Source organism: Lipotes vexillifer, unplaced genomic scaffold (assembly GCF_000442215.2).
Source record: "Lipotes vexillifer unplaced genomic scaffold, Lipotes_vexillifer_v1.1 scaffold491, whole genome shotgun sequence".
Lineage (NCBI taxonomy): Eukaryota > Metazoa > Chordata > Mammalia > Artiodactyla > Lipotidae > Lipotes > Lipotes vexillifer.
Genome location: NW_006770548.1, coordinates 168461 through 182229, shown reverse-complemented (window position 1 = coordinate 182229; position 13769 = coordinate 168461). Strand labels below are relative to the sequence as shown.

Below are 13769 nucleotides of genomic sequence, written 5' to 3'. Positions count from 1 at the left end.
TGCTGTATGCGGGCCTCTCACTGTTGTGGCCTCTCCCGTTGCGGAGCACAGGCTCCAGACACGCAGGCTCAGCGGCCATGGCTCACTGGTCCAGCCGCTCCGCGGCACATGGGATCTTCCCGGACCAGGACACGAACCCACGTCCCCTGCATCGGCAGGCAGACTCTCAACCACTGTGCCACCAGGGAAGCCCTCAGCAGTATTTTAGTTTGGTGAATTTATAATGGTTCAGATTCTGATCTCCAACTGTGCTATCATAAAAGTTGATTTTGTCATTGGCCAGAGTTCATTAGATCTATGGAAACAGATTTGTGCTAACCATTCTTTCAAGGGTTGGAAAATTGGGAAACAAACTATGAATTAACGAACAAGGTTAATTAATTTAGATTGAGAAATAGATCTCTTATAGGGATCAAGTCTTCTTGTAAACACAACATATCCGTGTAGGACATCTATATAAGAAGCCAAATTATATCAGATTTGAATGGCTAATTACCTCATGCTGAGTGTTTTTTCCTGACCAGTGCAGTTTTGCTAGAAGTCAGTAACAAAAAGATTACGAGATAATCCCTGATGCTTGAAAATTAAGAAATATATTGCCATATAATCCTTGGGTCAAAGAAGAAATTACAATAGAAATAGAATATTTTTGGAGCTGAATAATTATGAAGTGAATAATAAAGTGCGAGAACGTTAAATTTTGTAGGATGCAGCTGAAGCTGTGCCCAGAGGGAAATTTATATCTTTAAATGCATATATTAGGAAAAAAGAAAGACTGAAAAATCAATGGTCCATAAGAAATTTATCTCAATAAATTAGAAAACAACAGCAAGTTAAACCTAAAGGAAGAAGGAAATAAATAGTAAAGATAAGTGCAAAGGTTTATGGAGTAGAAAATATACAATAGCAAGGTGATCAGCAATCTCAGAAATGGTTCTCAGAAAAAACTAATAAGGCTGTTAAAGTCGTGCTGCAAATAAACGAGAAAAAGAGAAAGAATAATGTCAAGAATGGAAGGGGGACATCACTACAGATCCAACAGATATTACAAACAGTTGTAAGAGGTTAGGTTGGTTGGTTGGTTGGTTGCTAGCTTGCTTGTGTGTTTGGTGTCAAACCTAAGAAACTGTTGGCTAATCCAGTGTCATAAAGTTTTATAACTGTCTTTTCTTCTAAGAGTTGTACAGTTTTATCTGTGACATTTAAGTCTTTTCATCATCAGTTTTGATGCTGAAAGCTTGATTTTATTTGTAACAGTCATAATTTTAGCTCTATGATTATGATGCTTTTATAAAGTGTGAAACTTCACTCTGCCTTCAGTGTTTAATTGGTGGTTTCTCAGATTTTATCCTGTTAGGTAATAGCAATTGGTTTCCACTAGATGGAGGTGGTGAATAGCTGTTTATGATAGCCTTCTGTTGCTGGCTGACTCTTTTTCACTAATAAGGCTGGTATAAAACGTGTAGCTTGTGAACTTTTTGAAAAAAAAAATTGCCTTTTAACAAAAGGTGTGAACTGTAATTGTTACATCTAGATACTTAATGATTCCTTATTCATGCTGGTTTTGTTTTTCTCCTTTGTTTAGTACAGCCTCGATTACTATATACTAATGCTTGCTTGGTATTGCTATTAGTAGTAGAGTTATTAGGAGATAGCATTTAAATTTTAATTTTAATATATTGGAAGTTATTTTTTAATGTAAAATATGATTCTTCACACTATAGGATTTACCTTAGAATAACTGGCTGTCAGGTAAATGTTGACTCTCAACAAAGCTCTGTGTTGGGCTCCGTACAGGTACTATTTTAGATAAGTGTGCAGATGATAACAATACCAGCCACAACACATTACAAACCATGTTGTAAAACCCTTGCAAATGCAGTATACCTTTTATGAAGATTAGTTAAGTTTAAAATAAAAGGTGACATTTAAAATATTAGTAATATTTTGAGTATGGCATGCTAGAAGGGGGTACAAATTAAGCAAAAGCATAGAGGCAATAAATTAATGAAATTTGAGGAAAAGCAAATGGCAAAGTTTGGCTTTGTGTCTTAGATAGTGGGAAATAAGTGGGTAGGTGAGAGGACCTGTGTCTGGTTTAAAGAGGCTTGTTTTTATTTGGTGAATGAGGGAGAGGGTAGACAAATTTTGATGATTTTGGTGAAGAGAAGCGTGTAACTATGGCTGTAGTAGGAAAATTTTCCTGGGAGCTGATTTCTGGGATATCAGGTACGTGGAGAGAGAACAGGACCCATTGGGAAGCTCTGAATTAAATTGCTGAGTGAGGGGGTATGTTAATCATTGGATGGGATAAATTCATATATCAGGAGAGTAAAGGAGATAGGTGGCAAACCAGGATGGTCCATATCTTAACAGTCAAGGGAAAATAAGGAAAGGAAAGCATTTCCGAACAAATGAGGTGGGCAATAGAATTTTTCTACAAAGAAATCAAAGTGAAGCCTAAGACAGGGCATTTGGTCAGTCAGGAAATAATTTGGGAATGAAATTTCAGTAACTTGGAAATGAGAGCAAGTTATAGAGTTGGTGGAATATCGCTGGTTTTCCAGGATTTATGGCAGGGAAAAGAAAGTGGAGGATGGCACCCACCAGACGGTTTGGGTTTTGTCTTTCAGTGGTGGCTTTACAGTGTATTTCTGGGCAGAGCAAAAGTAAATTGAAGTACATAGTTGAGTTGAGACCTGGTAGGGATAAAGGGCTTGGTTTAAGAACATAGGTTGAATTACTGGTTTTAGCAGAAGGAATATGTAGTTCCTCAGAGAAGAAAATAAATGAAGAGAATTCTTAAAAATTGACATACTGTTTAGAAGAGGAAAACAGACTAAATCTTGTTCAAAATAAATTATTTAGATGGACAGATAAGTCCTTTTGGTTTTCTTATCTGTTCGTAATTCTTTTTTCTTGTTCATCTGACTTGATAATTTTAAATGGCCAGGTTTTTAAAATTTTTTATTTTATATTGGAGTATAGGTGATTAACAATGTTGTGTTAGTTTCAGGTATACAGAAAAGTGATTAAGTTATACATATACATGTATCTTCAAATGACCAGTGTTTGAGTTTGCTTTTTATTTCTTCTGATTGGCCAGGTCTGATGTTGAACCCCTCTAGAGAATTTTTCAGTTTTGTTATTATATTCTTCAACTCCAGAATTTCTGTTTGGTTCTTTTTTATAGTTTCAGTCTGTTTGTTGATGTTCTTAATATTGTTCATATATTGTTTTCCTAATTTTGTTTAGTTGTTTAACTGTGTTCTCTTGTAGTACCTTGAGCCTCTTTAAAATGGTTATTTTGAAGTTGTCAGGTAATCCATAGATCTTTGTTTTTTTAGGGTTGACTTTTGAGATTCATTTTATTCCTTGGATTGGGCCATTTTCCCTTTCTCTTTCTGTGTCTTGTTATTTTCTGCTGTGTTTATTTATTTATTTGTTTGTTGGCTGCGTTGGGTCTTCATTGCAGTGCATGGGCTTCTCGTTGTGGTGGCTTCTCTGGTTGCGGAGCACGGCTGTAGGTGCACGAGCTTCAGTGTTTGTGGCACGCGGGCTTGGTAGTTGTGGCTCGTGGGCTCTAGAGTGCAGCCTCAATAGTTGTAGCACATGGGCTTAGCTGCTCCATGGCATGTGGGATCTTCCTGGACCAGGGCTTGAACCCGTGTTCCTTGCATTGGCAGGCGGATTCTTAACCACTGCACCACCATGGAATTCCCTTCTGCTTTGTTTGTTTTGTGCGTTTGAAAAAACAGCCACATCTCCCAGTCTTTATGGTCTGGCTTTGTACAGGGGAAGACCTTCACCAGTCAGCTCAGCTTGAGATCCTGGCATCCCTCAAACAGTTTCTGGGCTTGAGTATGTAATTTCTCAGAGAGGTTTGCTGGCTCCTCTTTCAGGAATTTATAATCTCTTGCTCTCTCTAGTGTCTGTCTGCTGTACCACAAGTTTACTGTTGCTGCAACAAGCCACTGAGTGAACCCTCTTTGATCTCTGGGGTGCCCAGGCTTCCAGAGTATGCTGGTTCCCCATCAGCACTCTGAGTTAGTTAAGACAGAAACCTGTCCCTTGGGCAGCCCACCTAAAAGCCCTCTAATTTTTCCCTGCCAAGGAAGAAGTTGGGTTCTGTGTGCTTTCTCCTCATCACAGCAAGCTGAGCCAGCCATCTGTGGCACTGTGTTTCTCTGGTGCTACAGTAAACCTATGAGCTCTTTTTTCTTCTCTGTGACCACCACACATCCAAAATATGCCAATTCCATTAGTGTTCCAAGTCAGGTGAGACAAACTAGTCCCTTGGCAGCCCCCTGAAAAGTAGGAACGTTGAACACACATCCGTTCTTCTTTTCAGCCCAAGGGAGAAGCTGAGAGCTGAGCTTTTCCTCGTGATCCTGCTGAGCTCTGCTGGCAGAGCTCTGCTGGAATTGTAATTGCGGTTGATATGAAATGACTTTTCCTACTGTTTCAATGCAGCTGTTCTCGACTTCGAGCTTCCCTGGGGTAGTGCGACTTATTAATTGGTTTCCAGGCTTTCTGAATGGTATATTGTTACGTTGTCTCTGGTGGAACAAAGTCTGAGCCTTCCTGTTTGCCACTTTGCTGACATCACTTCCTGTGTGTTATTTCCTTTTATGGTCAAATAACATTCCATTGTATGAATATACTACCTTTTGTTTAGCCAATGGAAAGTTGATGGACATTTATTTATAATAATAATGACATTATGTTTATGTACAAGTTATTGTGTGGACTTATGTTTCCAATTCTCTTATGTTTATACCTAGACAATGAATTGCTGAGTCATACTGGCAACTCTATGTTAAACATTTTGAGATACTGCCAACCTGTTTCCCAAAGTGGTTGTACCATTTTACAGTCCCATCAGCATTGTATGAAGATACCAATTTTGCTACATCCTCATCAACACTTTTTATTTCCTGGTTTTTAATATTAGGCTTTCTAGTGAGTGTCAGTATCTCTTTGTGATTTTGATTTGCATTTCTCTAATTGTTAATGAATTCCAAGTATCTTTGCATGTGCTTTTTGGACATTTGTATATCTTCTTTGGAGAAATGTCTATTCAGGTCCTTTTCCTATTTTTTGTTGGATTATTTGTCTTTTTATTGTTAGTTGCAAGAGCTGTTTATATATTCTGAGTTTGGACTGAATTTTACTTGTAAAATTAAGTTTTTTTATACTGATTCTGTGTAACTTATTGTCATTTCCGGGAATAGTGTGAATTCACATCTCTAACTTTTAGTTATTTCTGCTACTGGGAAAATTTTCAAAGACAGTCATTGTCACAATCTTTATAAAAGTCAGCTGTAGAAAGGATAGATATCCTTTTTTCTTTACCTCCTAAAGCTGCACAACCTTTGAGATAGATTTTGTATTCTATGTAAAAGACAGCTCTTACTAGAGAGTCTCAGTATATTTTATTTATTACAGAGCGAGTTCTGAAAGGCCCACTGGCCTTTTCACTTTTTCCTTGGCCATCTTGGGGTATCAGGTTAAGGGACAGGGCCTGATTTCTTTCAAGATAGTAAGGTGAGCAGTTGGATACTTAAAAAAGGGCATAGGCATGTGGCCTTCATGGCTTTAGTCAGTGAAGGTGGGGCTATTTCATGTTGAAATTGGCAATGAGAAGCCAATTTTACTTGGCTGATTTCACTTAGTTTTTCTATTTTGCTATTATGTGAGCTTCAAGGGGCTTACCTCATCATTTCCCTTTTAGTACTAGAAACAAGTTTTCTAAGCTAAATTTAGACTACCAAAGGAATCATAAGTACTGAAATGGAGATGTGATTCAACTGTGATTAAATCAACAAGAATCATGTGATTATATAAATTTGCACCTATCTTTGGTAAGGAAACTTGAAATCAAAATATCTACATTATGTGATCATATTGTTTACACTCTTGTTGGGAGGACTATATTAACAGATAGGAAGTTATTAAAGAATAATAAAAATAGTATTACTGTTAAAACCTTTGATGTAGCACTCTAAAGTGCTATAGGACACCAGAGAAAGTGGATCTGGAGGAAAAAGAATAGTTGGTAAAACTTTCATCAAGGAGATGAAGCATGACTTACACCTTGAACGATGTGTAGTAATTGCAGAGCTTCACAGAAAAAGGGAGGAGAGGTTCTGTATGGGAAATGAGGCAGTAAAGAATATAGTGATACTGATTTGGATGGATCTGGAGACAAATAGGCAGGTGGATGGGAGGGGAGAGTATTTTAAATACTAAAGTAGACAGTTGGTTTTGTCAGGAGTGGTGGATAATATGCCTAGGATCTAGTAAGTCTGAATACACAGCTGAAAAACTTCCCCTTAGTATGGCAGATAACATTCAATTAGGAGGAAGGATTTTTGGGAGGAGCTTACTAGCAAACCAAAAACTCTAGGTAAAAGTTAAGTCTAAGTAATAGTTTATTCATTTGTTTTGTCAGATTGACTAAAGTTTTTTCTTTTTCCCTTTCAGAAGAGTGGTTGAGACCTGTGATGAGAAAAGACAAGCAGGTGTTAGTGCATTGGGGGTTTTACCCAGACAGGTAATGTTGATATGTCCTTACATCTGGTATAAAGAGTTTTGTCAGTGCAAGCCAGAGTTATTTATATATAGTTTCGCTTTCTGAATAGCGACAATTTTGTTGATTTGTTTCAGTCATTGAACTCACTTCTTTTGAGTATTCTCTTACTGACTTCCTTATTTATTAAGTTACGGAGTTCAGTGAAGTCACAGGCTTTATTTATCTTAAACTGATATGTTTGCTGTGTTTGCCAAAACAGTCCTTCAGTATGGTAATAGACTGCTAATTTAGATTTGTTTCCTTTAAGAAATGAATTTTTCTTCTGGGTATTTTATGACTGGTTAGTTTTATTTATTTTAAAATAACCTATGCCGTTCTATTATGGATGAAATTATTTTATGTCTAAAATGAAGTATATATCATAACTCATACAGTGTTTCAGTATCTAAATGTGCATAAAGAATATTATAAACAAGAACAAGTGTCAGTGAAAATGGTGGTTATTGTATAATTAAAATTATGCCTGCATAGGGGGCGTTTAGGAATAAGGATAACCTTTCATATACTTCATCTTCTTAAACCTACGGTAGAGCTGTTTAAGTGTTCATTTCACTATTTTCAAATGGAGAGACTCTCCGTTGTGGGTTTTTCATGTCAGACCAGTCTTCTTTCATTTGCATCCACATCCACTTCTAGCCTTACCATATTATTGGAAGCAAATCCCAAACATATCATTTCAATATTTCAATAATAAATATTTCAGTATGTATTTCTGAAAGATAAGGACTCATTAAAAAAAAATAATCACAATACCACTGTCAAACCTAAAAACTTTAACAGAATTCCTTAATGTCAAATATCAAGTCATTGTTGTCATATGATATATTTGATTGATTGATAAGATTGGTATTTGTTGGAATTAGAATTTAAACACATCTTGTGATTAGTTGATATGTTTTTAAGTATTTTTCAGTTTATAAGTTCTCCCTGTGGGGAAACCCACCCCGCCTTACAGTGTATTACTTAAGAAACCAGGTTGTTTGTCCTGCAGAGTTTACCACAGTGTGGAATTTTTTATGGCATCACTGTGGTGTATTTGAACATGTTTCTCCATTCTCTGGAGTTGATCATTATCTATTTCAGTTTAGGGAAGGAACAAGACTTGCATAGGTGTGTGTTCTTCATCAGGAGACATATAATGTCTGGTTATGTGTTGTTTTGAAGTTAATGTATTTGAGTGACTTTATTTTACTTATAAATATATTTTTTGAGGAAGAAATATGTCTTTAGATATCTTCAGATTTTTAAGAATATATTTACAGTTTTCATACAAGTTGACTTAATTAGAACCAAATCAAGTCAGCTTGCTTATCAACCTTTTTTGAACCATAATTGACCACTTTATATGAACTAACATTTTTTAAAATTAGTAATATTTAAGTAAATACGTTCTAGAGAACATTTCTTATTTCGAGGCTTTAGGTATTCATGGCACTATTAAAACAAACTTTTCATTATCATAGGAACTATTACAGGAACTCAGCTTGCCTTTGAAACACTTCGGTGGAAACTCAAATTTATGACAAACTACATAAAGTATAGGATTGAAATGAATTTTATAGTAACACGTTATAAGACATGTTAGCTTGTTTGCTAGCCTTTTGTTTATGTATCAAATAAACTATAATGGCTGACTCATGTCCTGCCTTCTCAAGGGGCCTTGTTAGTTCACTTTCTTAACTATAGTTTGTGCCCTCACTTCTTATTGTAACATTTTCTTGTCAAGACTTAAAGAATATAAGGTTTTTAATTTTTTTTACTCACCATTGCAGTCTTTACCTGGAATAGTTAATTAATTGGCAAAGGAACTTTTTTTCTCCAGCTCATGTTTAAATGTTCCTAGAAAACTTACCAGAGTGCTGTTAATAGGTGTATTGAGCTGTACTTGTTCCAAATGCTTTTCAGCTGACTTCTGAGAAGTGGCTAAAGGAAGCCAGTGCTTGTTACTATACTTATATTTCATTTAGATATCACTTAGCTTTATAATAATTTATGGGCCAGTATAGGAGCATTGATAAAGTTTTAATTTGATAGGTAATTTTATGCTTATTTCAAAATTGTGGAGTAGGGGGAGTGATTTATATCAGTGAGCTGGATTTCACTGATAAGAGAACCATTGAGCAAAGACATGTGAAGATAGGAGGGAGTGAGCTAGATGGATATCTGGGTAATGAGGAGCATATGTAAAGGGCATGATGTGGCCACCATCTGATAGTCAAAGCATACCACTAAAGCCCATGTGGGTCGAATAAAACATGAGTGGGGGAGAGTACTAGGAGATGAGGTCATAGGACCAGATCATGAAGCCTTGGCAAACCACTGTACGGATTTTGACTTTTAACTCTGAGTTCGGTGGGAGCTGGAAGGTTTTGAACAGTGAGTGATGTGGACTGACTTAGTTTTTTAAAGGATTTCTCTGGTTGCTATGTGAAAAATGGACTCCCAGGGCCTTTGGGTCAACATGGAAGTTATATAGGTCCTAAACATATTTTGAAGGTGGAAGTGGTAGAAGTTGTTGATAGTTTGATTATAGGATGTAATTGAGATTGAAGTCAAGGATATCTTGCAAGTATTTTGGCCAGAACAACTGGAAAAGTGGAATTGGCATTTCCTGAGAGGAAGATGATTGGCTAGATCACATTGTTGGCATTGAGATGGCATTATATGTTGAATTTTGAGTGTATCAGTATTGGGTTTGAAAGCTTTATTAGACATGTAATGAGAGATGTGGAATTGGCAGTTGAATTTATGAGTGCAGAATTCAGAGAATAGGGCAGGTATGAGATTTCAAGTCATCAGTATATGTTTGAAGGCATAGAACTGCATGAGTTGATCATCAAGAGGATGAATAGATCAGAGGATTGTTCCAAAAACTGAAACTTGGGGCCTTCCAGTGTTGAAGAGGTTTGGGAGGAGAGGAGAAACTGGCAGTGGAGATTGAAGAGAGAGGCTTGTGACTAGAAGGAATGCCAGATGATAGTACTGTCTTAGAGGACAAATAAGGGAAATGCTTTGAGGAGTGATCAACATGTTGAAATTCTGTGGACTGAGGCTTTTAAACTTTGGGTTTTACGACGTGAAGGTTACTGTAGACCTCTGCAGAAGAGACTTCTTGTCAGAGTGTTAGAGACAAAAGTATGTGATAATTTGCTATTACTGGATCCTAATAGCATTTTAAAAATGTATTTTTACCTCTTGATCAAAGTCTTTTCCATGAATGAATTTGGGTTCTAATTTGTTTTTCCTTTTTTCATTTTCTTTACAGCTATGATACTTGGGTCCATAGTAATGATGTTGATGTGGAAATTGAAGATCCACCAATTCCAGAAAAGCCATGGAAGGTGAAAGATCCTTTTTAAAATAAAATTTATTGTTACATAACTTAATAGCCCTTCTTAGCTGTTCTCAACAGCAGTGTTTTAAAGAGATACAGAATGATGATTCTTCCTTTCTTGTCATACTATTAAGAGATACCTATGGTCATGAAGACCTCATTATCCAGGTCTTAGATCAGATATCTGCAGTGTTGTTTGAGGAGACCCCAAAGGAAAGTTAGATTGTGGTTTGAGAAAGTTGAGAGTGTTAGGAGTGGAGTTGAACATCGTTGATGATGTCATTTAGGAAGGCTGGAAGCAGTGCCTTCGTGGCTTTTATTATGATACAGACTTCTCTTACTAATCATTTCTATTATAATGGTTTCAACTTTTAACATGGAAATAATTTTGAAAGTGCAGGAATAATACAAAACAAAGTACTGTTTTATACTCATTACAGATTCCCATTGTTATGATTTTTAAAAAATATTTATATATTCATTTTTATTTGGTTGCACCAGGGCTTAGTTGTGGCTCGTGGGCTCCTTAGTTGCAGCACTCAGGGTCCTTAGTTGCAGCAGGTGGACTCCTCATTTGTGGCCTATGGGCTCCTTAGTTGCGGCATGTGAGCTTCTTAGTTGTGGAATGCAAACTCTTAGTTAGCGGCATGCGTGTGGGATCTAGTTCCCTGGCCAGGCATTGAAACCGCGCCCCCTGCATTGGGAGCGCAGAGTCTTAACCACTGCACCACCAGAGAAGTCTCCCCTGTTGTTAATTATTGAAATAATTTATTACCTGATACAGGGCCCATATTACATCTTCACCAGTTGTCCCACTGATATAATAAGCTTTATACTTAGTTTTTCCCCTGATCCAGGATCCAGTTCAGGATCACACACTGCATTTACTTGTCACATCTCTTTAGTCTACTTTAATCTGGAACTTTCAGCCCTTCTTTTTTCTTCTATGACATTGGCATTTTAGAAGTATATAGGTCAGTTGTTGTTGTTCTAGAATGTCCCTGAATTCTAGTTCGTGTATTTCCTTCTTCTTATATTCAGGCTATGTATTTTTGGCTGCAGTACTCCATAACTAATATTGTGTCCTTCTCAGTGCATCATATTGGCAGCCTCATATTATCCATTTTTCCCATTATGGCTCATACTTTGATCATTTGTGAAGGTACTGTCTGCCTGGTTTTCCCACTGTAACATTACCATTTTTCTCATTGACATTTAAAATATTTTATAGGGAAATACTTTGAGACTACACAAATATACTTTTCTTCATTGAATTTGTGTCTGGAGGTTTGCTCATCCATTAATAATTTCTGTGACTGAATTAAGTTATTACTGGTGCTTTTCTAATTCTATCCATTCCATCTGTGCTTGCAGTTGGCATTTTGCAGCAGGGACAAGCTTTCCCTTCTCCCTTTATGTGTGTCTGTGGTCTATGCATTCACAAAGCAGTGACATTACTACCATTCTTCATTTTGATGAGTTATCTAAATTTGGCCAGTGGGAACGCCTTTAAGCCGCCTCCTGTGACCTTTTGGCATTATTTGATGCATTTTTGCATATCTCCTACTTTCTGGCACAAAAAGATGTTCCAAAATCCTTTTTTTTAAAAAATTAATTTATTTAATTTTTGTTTATTTTTGGCTGTGTTGGGTCTTCGTTGCTGTGCGCAGGCTTTCTCTAGTTGCGGTGAGTGGGGGCTACTTTTTGTTGCAGTGTGTGGGCTTCTCCTCGGGCTCCAGGTGCACGGGCTTCAGCAGTTGTGGCTCGCGGGCTCTAGAGCGCAGGCTCAGTGGTTGTGTTGCACAGGCTTAGTTGCTCCACGGCATGTGGGATCTTCCCAGACCACGGCTTGAACCCGTGTCCCCTGCATTGGCAGGCAGATTCTTAACCACTGTGCCACCAGGGAAGCCCCCCAAACTCCTTTGTAATTTTCCCATGCCAGTCCCGGAATCAGTATTTTTACAGGGAGCTCTGCTCCTTTCCATGGGTGATTTTACATGATTTTTATTGACTTTTATATCATGTGAGGAGCACTTAAATTGGATCAAAATGTTATATTTTAGACCTGGTTCAACCTATTTCTAATTGTGTGACTTTCAGAAAGACAGCCTTTGAGCTTTAGATTCCATATGAGGAAAATGGGATTAACCAAAATTATTCTTTTTTTTTTAAAGCACTTTATTTGGAAATAACTTCAAACTTAGAGAAAAGTTGCAAGAAAAAGAATAGTACATGGCATACCTGTATACCCTTTATCTAGATTTGCCTGTTACCATTTCACTCCCATTTTGATTTATCATTTATAGTCTATATCTGTTTATAAATATGTTTTTTTCTGAATCATTTGAGATAAAGATGCATATATAATGGGCCTTTACTCCAGTAAGTGTGTGTTTACTAGGAATAAGAAATTCTCATACATAAGCGCAGTAATCAAGTTCATTAAATTTAACATTGACACAATATTTTAGTCTACTATCCATATTCCAGTGTTGCCACTTGACCCAGTAATTTTTTAAATTAATTTTTATTGGAGTATTGTTGATTTACAATGTTGTGTTAGTTTCAGCTGTACAGCAAAGTGAATCATTTATACATAGACATATATCTACTCTTTTTAGACTCTGTTCCCGTATAGGTCATTACAGAGTATTGAGTAAAGTTCCCTGTGCTATACAGTAGGTTCTTATTAGTTTTCTGTTTTATATATAGTAGTGTGTATATGTCAATACCAATCTCCCAATTTATCCCCCCCACTTTCCCCTTGGTAACCATAAGTTTGTTTTCTACATCTGTGACTCTATTTCTGAATAGGTTCATTTGTACCATTTTTTTAGATCCCACATATAAGTGATATCATATGATCTGTTTGTCTTTCTCTCTGACTTACTTCACTCAGTATGAAAATCTCTAGATCCATCCATGTTGCTGTGAATGGCATTATTTCATTCTTTTTTATGGCTGCGTAGTATTCCGTTGTGTGTATGTACCACATCTTCTTTATCCATTTCTCGGTCAGTGAACATTTCATTGCTTCCATGTCCTGGCTGTTGTGAATAGTGCTGCAATGAATATTGGGGTACATATATCTTTTCGAATTATGGTTTTCTCTGGATATATGCCCAGGAGTGGGATTGCTAGATCATATGGTAGTTCTATTTCTAGTTTCTTAAGGAACCTCCATACTGTTCTGTACTGTGGCTGTACCAATTTACATTCCTACCCACCATGTAGGAGGGTTCCCTTTTCTCCACATCCTCTCCAGCATTTATTGTTCATAGATTTTTTTTTTTTTTTTTTTTTTTTTGCAGTACGTGGGCCTCCCACTGCTGTGGCCTCTCCCGTTGCGGAGCACAGGCTCCGGACGCCCAGGCCCAGTGGCCAAGGCTCACAGGCCCAGCTGCTCCGCGGCACGTGGGATCCTCCCAGACTGGGGCATGAACCCGTGTCCCCTGCATCAGCAGGCGGACTCCCAACCACTGTGCCACCAGGGAAGCCCTGTTTGTAGATTTTTTGATGATGGCCTTTCTGACTCGTGTGAGGTGATACCTCATTATAGTTTTGATTTGCATTTCTCTGATAATTAGTGATGTTGAACATCTTTTCATGTGCTTTTTGTCCATCTGAATGCCTTCTTTGGAGAAATGTCTATTTAGATCTTCTGCCCATTTTTTGGGCTTTTTTTTTTTTGACATAGAGCTACGTGAGCTGTTTGTATATTTTGGAGATTAATCCCTTGTCGGTCACTTCACTTGCAGATTTTTTTCTCCCATTCTGTGGGTTGTCTTTTCATTTTGCTTATGGTTTCCTTTACTATGCAAAAGCTTTTTTTTTTTTTTT

At 37.2% G+C, this 13769-nt stretch overlaps 1 protein-coding gene across 1 annotated transcript in view; it reads left to right on the top strand.

Annotated features, from left to right (window-relative positions):
* The window catches only part of SMARCC1 (SWI/SNF related BAF chromatin remodeling complex subunit C1), a 183885-nt gene that overhangs the window by 43465 nt on the left and 126651 nt on the right, over positions 1–13769 (top strand). The window contains exons 7-8 of the mRNA XM_007446140.1: positions 6487–6556; positions 9861–9936. Of these exons, the coding sequence (XP_007446202.1) occupies positions 6487–6556; positions 9861–9936 (146 nt within the window). The remainder of the gene's footprint in view (positions 1–6486; positions 6557–9860; positions 9937–13769) is intronic.